The 11,275-nt window shown below is 48.5% G+C and overlaps 1 protein-coding gene across 1 annotated transcript in view; it reads right to left on the bottom strand.

Moving 5' to 3' along the window:
- Window positions 1–6,881: 6,881 nt before the first annotated feature.
- The window catches only part of npy2rl (neuropeptide Y receptor Y2, like), a 16,304-nt gene continuing 11,910 nt past the window's right edge, over window positions 6,882–11,275 (bottom strand). The window contains exons 4-6 of the mRNA XM_041031701.1: window positions 8,882–9,047; window positions 8,094–8,247; window positions 6,882–7,460 (exon numbers count right to left, since the gene is read on the bottom strand). Of these exons, the coding sequence (XP_040887635.1) occupies window positions 6,882–7,460; window positions 8,094–8,247; window positions 8,882–9,047 (899 nt within the window). The remainder of the gene's footprint in view (window positions 7,461–8,093; window positions 8,248–8,881; window positions 9,048–11,275) is intronic.

Genomic DNA, 11,275 nt, shown 5'->3' with positions numbered 1-11,275 from the left:
GAAAAACAAAACACGTCCAGTTCCAGTCGCTTTCACTGAGGATGATGGACTTTTGTGCTTCTCTGCGTCCGTCCAGCTCGGCTCACAGTGTCACGTCCAGCAGGACAATCTGCTGAGGACAGATACGTAAAACTCATGAAACCTGCTCAGCTCACCAGTTTTTAGGAGGATAAAAAACAGCACAACATGAGAGAAGTTGTCCCGAATGTGTGTGAATCTCTGCAGATGATAAATATACATAAATATATACTGTACCTACTTCCCAGCCAATCAGAGCCGAGCGTTACTGAAGGGATTTCACTGTGATGGAGAACGATCAGAGCAGAGCGGCAGCGTTCCAGATGGATTTCACCAACACGTTTATAATAAAAGTCTTAATGATAAATGAAGGAACCGAAGGAGGGAGACTCGTCATGAATAATGAGAATAATAAACCGATGTTCAGTGTGAAGGACGGTGAAGACGCAGTCGTCCCTGTTTCCATCCGAGTGTAGATTTAATGTAAATGTGGCTGTTTAATGTTTGAACAGTGGAGGAAAACAGGAGCTGTGTGACTCCGCCCCCGCGGCCTCCACAGCGTTCAGCATTACACACAGTTATATTCCTGTTAAAGGCCCGGGGGTGGAGCTTTATGGCTATTACTGGCACAGCTGGAGAGCGTCCTCCTCCAATTAAAAAGGCTCACACTACCTGCTGGTCATTAATTTTAGATGCCGGAGGCAACCACAGAGAAATGAGCGTGTAGAGCAAGGGGGTCCAACTGTCGGCCCGGGGGCCATATCCAGGGCCATATCCAGGGCCAGTTTCATGGAGGTGATTTGTGAGCACTAATCACATGCAGATTAGAAAGTGTCACGTTTGTTTTACTGCAGTGTGTTAAAGACAGGAGCTGATCCCACGTCCCACGTCCCACCTCTGTCAGCTGAGACACACCGCAGAGTTTCACACTGTCAAACTGATCAGGAGGTGAACCGTGTACACAGGTACACAGGTACACAGGTACACAGGTACACTTCCTCCCTGCGTGTGCAGCTTTCTCAATCTGTTTCTGAAATGACTGTTTTAGCCTGTGAAGAATCATAAACCGCAATTCACTCATTCATTCACTGTCAATGACACGTTTCAGGACGATAATAGCAGACGGTCCTGTGTGTCCTGGGAGGAGACAACCTCCCAGCCAAGGACTGTTTCACAGCAACAGTGACCCAGACGTCCAGAGACCTGATTGAACCAAATGTGTGACATCAGGCTCTCGACTGTGTGAATAAACATTCCTCCCACTTTGACAGAGCAATTAAAGGTTTCCCACCGAGAGGAGACGTGAAGCTGCAGCAGAGATCAGACGTCACGCTGTGAGAGTTAGTGCAGACAGATCAACAGCAGCAGTGACACGTTTCCTGTTTACGTTTGCTGTGGCAGCGAGCCGAGCATCACAACCACGTCTCATTAACAGAGGATGAGCTCCATGTTATTTAGTCTAAAGCTTTGTCTCTTGTTGTTTCACGTTATTTTTTTAGATGTTGTTCACTTTTCTTTCTGCTTCTGTTTTGTTCCCTCGACTCTTTGGTTTGCCAGTTTTCCTGTTTTTGTTTTGTCCTTTCAGGGACGGACTCAGGTTCTGGACTCGGCTCAATCAGCCAAACTCTGTTATTACTGTTGTTGTTTCCTCTCAGCGCTCGTGCTTTCACCACTGAAAGCCATTTGTCTGGAGCCGCTGCCAAAGCCAGGCCAATTATTGGGTTGGGGTTTGTGTGTCTGTGTTCCTGCACCGCTGTGTGTGTGGGGACCAATGTGAGACCTTTAGAGGACGTTTGAGGACGTTTTGGAAGGTGAGGACGTTTTTTGAAAGCCTGGATATTTATGGAAACCAGGGGCATTTTTGGAACGTGAAGAAATTTCTGGAAACTAGAGATAATATTAGAAATTCTCTGTGGGCACATGTTTTTGAAAGAGCATATTTGGAAAAAATTTTTTGGAAATCAGTGTAAAAGTTTGGGAAAGTGTGGAAAACAGAGCACGATGGCACAGATGAATGGAGCCTGGGACATGAATGACGTTTGGAGATAAAGTTGTAGTTTAACTCTGTAAAAAAAAAAAAACTCTTTCTTCTTTTGATCTTCAGCTTTAAATTTTTCTTTGAAACAATGTGAAGGATGAAAGTGCCGACTCTGCGTCCTCAGATGAGACGGTCTCCTCGTCTGCTGTGTTTGCTCACAGGGAACGATTCTCTCTCCAGCACATCACAGTAATTAAACCCAGTCAGACCAGTTCGCTCGTCTCTCTGAAGCCTAATGATCAGTTCTCTCAGTCCACCAAGTGAAAGATGTTTCATGGGAAATCGCTCATCATTATGATAATTTACACCTGGGTATGTTCTCGTTGGAACAGTCCAGCCCTGCAGCCGCTTCGCTCCCATCAGCCTCGGGGCTGAATCGTTACGGTTCAGAATGAAGCTGGAGTCCAATGTTCAGTTGGAAAGGTCAAAGCCATTGACTCTGTCCCCTGATACCAACCATTATCTCATCACCTCAAGTCAAGTGGGAATATACAGACTAAAATAAGCTGTTACTCTGTGTGTCCCCTGGGTGGGACGCCCTGTCTCTTTCCATCTCCTCGCCCTCGTTCCCTGTCCTTCGCCATCGTCTCTCCCCACCTCCTCTCTTTCACTCCCTGTGGTTTTGCAGTCAGTATTCTTGTCTGTCTTTATTTTCCTCCTCCCTGTTGTGTCCGTCGTCCTCTCTGTGTCTCTGTGATCTTCCGCTGAGCTGATGGGAAAACGGTCAGCTGACCTGACGGCGGTCACCGCTGGGTTCCTGAGCGTGACATTTCGTGACCCTGCTAACGTCGTCACCTCTGAGCCTCCATGTTTCATTCTCTAAATACTGGTAATAATCGTTAGCAGTCACTCGTCTCAGTGGCGTCCTCACGGTAACGAGAGCTGAAAGCAGCTGCTCTCACATTTACACACAGTGAGGCAAACTGACTGTGACCGAGCGTCAGTCACGTCTAATGAGAAATCAGCGTCGCTGATGTTTGTGGATCACACCTGGAGCTGCCAGATGGATCCTGTGCCAACGTTCTGGGTAATTCACTGTAATGAATAATGATGGTACACACAGCCTGTGTGATCCATTACCAACATAAACGAGAGCATCAGTTAGAAACAGCAGGGCTCATCAATCCGTCTGATCAATCAGCGATCAAACAAAACCCCGATGGAGCTGAACGTTTATCAGATCTGTGTCTGAGCTTTAGATGCAGCAAAATGAATAAATAAAAGCTGCTGAAACTCGAGCCGTTCGCACGATGCATATCGATAAAGTTCTCCAAACTTTGGTCACCATGGAGACCTGCCTACTCTGATTCACCGCTGACTCGGATCTGCTGAGAATAAATTAATTGGATCTGAAATAGAACAGTGACGATGCAAATACACACACAGACACACACACACACACACACACACACACACACACACACACACAGACACACACACACACAGACACAGACACACACACACACACACACACAAAGAAAGAGTCCAGATTCATAGTTGTGCTTGAGAGTAGTACATGGGTTGTTGGACACAGGTAAAGGCCAACAGCTTGTGCTTGGTTACAGTCCTTCACACAGTCAATATTTACACTGAATGACACAATACACAACATCACAGCCATGTTACAAAGCAGTTTACATTCATGTTTAATAAAGGTGGAGCAGCGTCTGTGTCCTCAGAACCCACAGGAGAAACTGTTTATCTGTTCCATCCTTCTCCTCGGTTAAACAGAAACAGCTGAAAGTGTCCGCGGAGCGTTTAAAGGAGAAGTTCATCACGTTTCTGATGTCATGTTCTTTACTTCCTGTCCTGTAAACCGAGCATGGTTTATGAACGTCATCGAAAAAGAAGTGTCGCTTGCTACAGCCGCGACCTATGACCCACGTTCGTACCAAAAACACATTAATTCATTTTGTCGGTGAGAGTAATCTGATGGAAAAACACTGATCACTGCTATCAGACGTGTTCCTCACTCAGCTTCACTGAAACTCGTGTTCAAAGATCAGCACTACGAGGAAAGACGTTGGAAACAGGATAAAGCTTCTGACTGTGGGACATAGGGACATGTGGGACATGTGATTCAGAGCTAACCCGATGACGTCAAACTGTCTTTCTGAACCTCCACTTTGCCTGCGTCCACGTAACGCTGTTCAGAATGTAACGCTGTAAAAACATCCGACTTAAATCCAGTGATCTGAGCTGAGCGACCCACGGTCACTGAGCTAAAGCACATTATGGTTTAAGATTAAAACCACTGGGGAAATGTTGAAGTTTCAGGTGGAAACAGTCGAGTGCATGTGTGCGACTGTGTGTGTGTGAGACTGTGTGTGTGTGAGTGTGTGTGTGAAACTGTGTGTGTGCGACAGACATTTCTCAGCGTTATTCTGTTTGTCCTTTCATGCATTCACAGGGACAGAGAGCGGAGAGGAGGCCGAGCTGAAACGAGGACGGAGATAAACGGCGAGTGGGATTCAGTGGGAGGGAACACGGGGATTGTGGGATTGCGGGTTGGGCGAGGCAGTGACGCAGCTCAGAGAGAGAGAGAGAGAGAGGATCTGCTGAACGAGGGATTTAAAGAGGAAAAGACAAGAGAGGGACACGGAGGCTAAGTCCAAAAGAATGATGGGTTTTATCTGCGGCGCTGTTTAAGCTCCAGTCTCCGTCTCATCCGTTTTCTCATTCCTCGGTTTATTTAACAGTTTAAACTAATACTCGCTCTCATGTTCATTCACATTCACACAGAGTGTCTGCAGGTCGTTACTCCGCCGGCAGCGTTTACACCAAATGAATATGTTGACACAGCTGCTGCCAGAGGGAAGCAGACAGCTGTAATTACTTTACGGCAGGTCACCGTTAAAGACATAAACGGAATGACCTTCTCTAATAACAACCATGAATTTAATTTGCAAAGAGAAAATGAAGACCTGACTGCAGGACAATCATCTGATAACAAAACGTGGAGCCACAGCTTCCTCACAGGAGCTGATGCTTCATGTAATTTCAAACTGAAACACACAAACTTGTGTTTGAGGACAGTGGAACCACAGCAGAACCTACGATGGACACATGGAACGTTTCAGGTCGCTCGGTTCCTGTAGTGGAAACGGCCTCAAAGGAACCTGTCATCAGTGTTTCTGCTACTGGTGGTTCGATGCTTCCCCGTTTCCCATCTGACGACACTGATCGTGCTGATCGTGGTCATGACACTGACCATTTTCTGCATCTGCAGGCCTGAAAGGCTTAGCTCAGGTCACTTACCTGTGGTCAACAGGTGTGGACAGGAAACGTGCAAAGACAGAAATAAAAGCCTTCACTTCAGGAAGTGATGTAAATGAACGTGTCCCTGCAGTGAGCTTTATTTCACTGACCAGTCACGTCCTCACGTCTCTTTTTTATCTGATTAACTTGTGTAATGAAACTTAAATTAAAGTGTCACACAGAATGTGTGCCGTCAGCCATCCGTGTAAATCACTTCACTAAACAGCAGATTACCATCAGAGCCTGGTTTAAGCTGATCTGAAGTCAGTGGAGGGTGTGAAACCCTCGGCTGTGACCCTGGAAGCAGCTGTGACGAAGAACCTGCCACAACGAAGGAAAAGAAAAAGCGGCGATGGATTAAATCACTCGAGCTTTTGTTTTGTCAAACATTCACGTGTCTGCTCGTTGGCTCGGATCGTTCCTCTGCTGCTTCGCTCGGGAATCGGATCCTGTTGATTCCAGATCTCTGGCTCTCACAGCCTCATTATCCCACGTCTCCCTCCTCCCCTCCTCCCCTCCTCCCCTCCTCCCCTCCTCCCACTGATCCTCTCACTGCTTTCTCCCTCCTGCTCCGTTTTATTCCTCCGCTCTCTGCCCTTCAACACAAAGCATCTCCGTTTTAATCGGAATCGTTTGTCTTTCGACCGCCCTTTCTCTCTCTCTCTCTCTCAGTCGTAATGTTTCACATCTTTCATTTGTCCACCTCTGTCTCTTCTGTGTCTCACGCCTACATCTGTCTTTCTCTGCAGGATAATCCACCTTAAACACACATTTTCATTATGTGACAGTGTCTGAGATTTGACATCGTGTATCCTCGTCGTTCCCTTAAATCTTTTGGAAAACATTTACAATCCCCGCTCCTGAAATCCTCGCCGTCAGGTCGCGTGTTCAAACCCCACATCCTGTTTACGTGTGTCTGTGCGCCCCCTGTAGGCCACTCTGGGTTGACTGTACGAGTTCACATGTGGAATGAAGATGGAGTAAAGCCCTATTTTGCCAAGATTTGCATGAAAGTCCAGGATTGTTGTTGGATCAGTTTTCATCGTCAGTATCGAGGAAACTTCTCCAAAGTTTCGTGTTAAATGTCTCGGAAATTTCTCCAACCAAAACCCAGATCAGTTAAGATTTCAAAACCCTCCACCCAAACACCGCCCTTTACCGCTGGAGTCCTCGGTCACGATGAGGTCACATCCTCAAAGTCACGGCGTTACGATTGGCGGGGGCGGGGGAGAAGTCGAGTCGCTCGGCTGCTTCTCTTCTTCTGCCATTCTTCTTCTGATCCCTGCTCATCTACGCCTCCTCTATTTTTGTGCTTCCAAAAACTCTTTAATCCGCCGTCGGCTTCCTCTCACTCTGTCGTTTCTATTTTCTCTCACATCTTTATCTCCTCTCTGTTTCTGGAATCTCATTTTCTTCTTGCGTCTTTTGTCTTCTGGGGAACAAAAGATTCCCTGACAATGATTTTCTTCTCCTTCCTGCCTCCCATCTCATCTCTCCATCATTGTCTTGTCACCCCCCCCCCTCCCTCTCCTCCCTCACCCTCTGCGTTTCCCCCTCCTGCTGGCTCTCACACGTCGGTGGCGTTCAGGCGGGTGGACACCACATCCTGGGTTTCAAGCACTATCTTCTTTGCCCTCCCTCCACCTCCGCCTCCACCGACGGGGTGAATGCTGTCCAGTCGGCCGCTCCTCCCCCTCTCTCCACCCCTGCGACACTTGAAGACGGCGAGGAAGGCGGCGCGGTAGTTGCGGTTCATCCAGCCGTACAGCAGCGGGTTGGCGAAGGTGGAGCACATGGCAACCACGTGGAAGACAGTGTAGAGCAGGCGGAAGTCGCGCATGTCCAGCACTGTGCTGTCGATGTCGGTGGCGAGCTGGAAGGCGTGAAACGGCAGCCAGCTGACGGCGAACACCACCACCATGGTCACCAGCATCTTGGTGGTCTTGCGGCGCCGGCGGTGGCGCTCGGAGCCTGCGCTGCTGTTGCCGCCGCTCTCCGCTGGACTGACGTGGCCGCGCAGTTTGGACCAGATGCGGGCGTAGGCGAAGGAGATGATGGACAGCGGCAGGAAGTACTGCAGGATCAACATGGAGATGCTGTAGACGGTGCCGTCCGTGCTTTTACCGGGCCACTTCTCCGTGCACACCTGGGACCAGACGCAGGGAAACAGACGAGAAGTAAAATTCCATCAGATTAGATTATGAAAAGGACGTTTGAATGTTTCCATGGTAACTGGGCAAACGAGTTAAGATTCAGTTGGATTAATTAGTTGAGTTTGTTTACATTAGACGTGGATTTATTTCTGTTAGACTGAAAAAGCTTCTGTGATTCTGAATAAGATCGTGCAAAGAGCAAATGTTAGCAAATATGACTTTAGCAGCTCTTTGATGGAGGAAATGAAAGCAGAGTGTGAAATAACAGAACCAATATGAAAATATAATCATGTGTTCAGGAAGTGAAATATGGAGAAAGAGACATGATGAGACTGAAACATGAACCAGGAGGAAGGAAGGAAGGAGCTCGGAGCAGAAAGAGGAAAAAGGAGGGAGAACAAAGGGGGGAGAGGAGTCGAGGAAGGAGGACATAAAAGGAGTGAGGGGATGAAGGTATGGAAGGAGAAGGAGATTAAAGAGATGGAGACGGGAAAAGAGAGGAGGGAAAGTGAGGCAGCGGGTAACGAGCAGGAAGATCAAAGCGACGGCTGAGGAGGGAAGAGAGTGTACAGGTGTGTGTGTGTGTGTGTGTGTGTGTGTGTGTGTGTGTGTGTGTGTGTGTGTACCTGTATGGTGTGTCCAGGCTCCAGCGTGAAGGAGCCGTACTCTCTGAAAATGGCCAGGGGGCTGGCCAGCACGGCGCTCAGCACCCAGGTCAGAGCTATCACCCCGAAACACACATCCTTACGCATCCTGGTCTCCAGGTGGTACACAATACACCTGTAACACACACACACACACACACACACACACACACACTGTTACAGTGAATGAGATCTGTTGGTCCTTCAGCAAATTCTGTGAGAATTTGAAGCTGTTTGAAGCAGCATCTTTTTTTTTTTATTTCCAAGTGGACTTTAGCATGTTTACTTGTGATGGACATTCTGTCCGTCCACACTGGCGGCTGCTTCTGTAAATCTGCACTCAGACGAGACGAGTTAGCTTGATTTCTGAGCGTCCTGCTAATGGACACACAGAGCGCAGACGCTCGGGTCCTGAAATGATTTTGTTTTTGAATTAATCGTCAGGAACCATCTGCCAAAACAATCCATTTCAAACACAGACAGAGACGCTTTGTACCGGATATCCGTCTGCGGGCCCTGGACAGGTGGTGGAGACAAAAGACAGAACTAATGACAGCAGATTGTAGAAGCAGGTGAGAACTCCAGCAACATCCCAGTTTCAAAATGGTTTAAAGTTTGGTGCTTTGGAAAAACTTTCCGTACACGAGCCTCAGCGTCGCTCGTTAATGTTCTGTGTGGGAAAGTTTGAGTTGGTGAACTTGAGTCCGGCAGCGTTAAACTCAGCTCTGCAGAGTCTCACAGGCTGTGACTGGCTTGTTTCCTGAACCCACCTGTGGCGGTCCAAGGCGATGACATTGAGCGTCACGGTGGAGACGTGCACGGCGAGGCCCTGGGCGTAGGGCAGCAGGAAACAGAGGGTGCTGCCGAACTTCCACTCCCCCTGCAGCGTGTAGACGAGGGTGAAGGGGAGACACAGCGTGTTGACCAGGAGGTCGGCTGGAGACGCAGAGACAGAGAGTTCAGTCAGGACAAGAGACAGAAAATAAAATTACATCGTCTTTCAACATTGCAAATAAACTAAGTCTGAGTGACGTCTGCTGGTGTGTGGGCTGTACAACATGCGAGCTTCGCTTTCTCCTCCTGTCTCAGATAAGGCGACAGGTCGTGACTGTCTCAGCTGTTTTCACGCTGCTTCTTCTGTGGTAGCTCAGCGTGAGAGCGTCACCCAGTTAACACGTGTAACCTGCTCTGTGTCTCTGTATGATCATTCTGTGTGTCTTTGTGTGTCCTTGCTGTTGCCGTGTGTCTCTCTCGGTGACATTTTGCAGAGGGCTCCCTGGACCTCCGGGCCCCGGGGCCCGTGCCTGGCAGGCCGGCTCAGTGTTTCCATCCGTGTGCACACCAGCCGCCTGAAGATCAGACAAACGTTGTCTGTCTGAATCAAACTGTGAACAACTGAACACAATAATCCAGTTTCATGAAGCAGCAGCTTGTTTGGATGTTTGTATTAAATGTTCATCATCATGAACCCGTTTAGAATCACGGCGTCTCCTCCTCCGTCCATCACGTCTCTTTACTGGAAATGTCTCTGCAAGTGACAGCAGACGAAGCAGCTGCAGCTCTGAGCTGTGGAAGATTGGCTGAGTCATGTGAGGACACACACACAGAGACAGAGACAGAGGCGCCATCCGCTCAGAGAGCTGCTGACAGACAGCAGGTCACATGATCCGCACAATCAGAGCCACCTCTGGATCTGTGAGCGTGAACATCTGGTGCTGCTCAGCATCAGTCGACATCTGCAGCTGGACGTGTCTGAGTGAGACGAACATCTGCTCGTCTGTGATCGTCCTCCTTCTATGGGAATATAGAACAACGCTGCACTCAGCAGCTCTCTGAGCCACATCAGTCTGTGGTGATTACATCTGTGATAAGGGCATCGTGCCAAGTCACGTTAGACAGAACTCACAGAACCCGAGGACCGCCCCACAAAGTTTGGCCCTCTGCTTCCTGTGACGCTTCAGGGCAGAGGGAGAGAGACAGTGGGCGAGAGAGAAAGAACAAGCAAGAGACAGAAAAGACAAAAACCCAAACAGAGAGTGAGACAAAGGAGCGAGGGCCTGTTGTCTCCTCACCTCTTCACCCAGTTTTCCTCTTTGTTTCTCACAAACCGTCTGTTTTCCTGCCCACTGCTCGTCAGAGTCGAGGGAACTGAACCGACGCCGTCGTTCTACCTTTCTGCACATTTCACATCACATCAGTCACATGGCCGGCGTCTCCGTCTCTGCTCTTTCTGCTGCTGCTCGTGTTTCTCTCGCCGTCGCTCAGCTGCTGCTCTTTAATTCACTAACCAGCAGCACTCACACCAAACCTCAAACACGAGGCGATGATGGAGACATTTTCACCCTGTCTTCCAGTGAGGACACACAGAGACACTTTGACTTTAGATGTGGTTGGACTTTAACCTTTCAGATGACTGATCGTTTTTTATAAATTGTGCTGACACAGTAAAAACGGGCTGAAAATCTGCCGACAGAGTTTATTCAGCTGGAAAATACACGAGTGGAGACGACGGGAAGACACATCAAAGCGACGGCGGCTGAGCTGGTGACAGGCCAGGTGGGCGGGGACATCAGGAGACAAACCAAACACGACTTCTAATGGAGACGGTGGCATCTGTCCATGTCACGTCTCTGCTTTATGTTGTTAGTGTAACTGAAGACGGAGGTAAAACCACAGAGAGCAGCTGCACACACACACACACACACACACACACACTGCTGACACACACACACACACACACATACACACACACACTCCTGAGGCCACAGAGCAGGTGACAAACAGCTGTTTGTGTTGGATCTGGGTTAATTCAGGTTTTTCTCACTGAGGGAAAATCTGTTCACCGTCAGTGATAAACATACGAGGCAGAGCGCGTTGATGAGGGGACAGCAAGGTGTCCACAGGTCCTCTGTTTCCAGTCCAGGTTAAACCGCTGGACATGTCCACACCCCATGTCCATCACTGCTAATTCACACACCTGATTTTAATTTAGGCCAAATTTCAGTCGCTTGTTTCAAAACCATCAGAACCATCAGAACCATTAAAACCATCAGAACCATCAGAACCATCAGAACCATTAAAACCATCAGAACCATCAGAACCATTAAAACCATCAGAACCACCTGCTCACACAGAGAACACACAGATTTAATGCAACTCTCAGG

The sequence above is a fragment of the Toxotes jaculatrix genome, chromosome 23 (assembly GCF_017976425.1).
Source record: "Toxotes jaculatrix isolate fToxJac2 chromosome 23, fToxJac2.pri, whole genome shotgun sequence".
NCBI classification, from domain to species: Eukaryota; Metazoa; Chordata; class Actinopteri; family Toxotidae; genus Toxotes; species Toxotes jaculatrix.
Note: the sequence above shows the minus strand (reverse complement) of the source record. Positions and strands in the feature narration are given on the sequence as shown.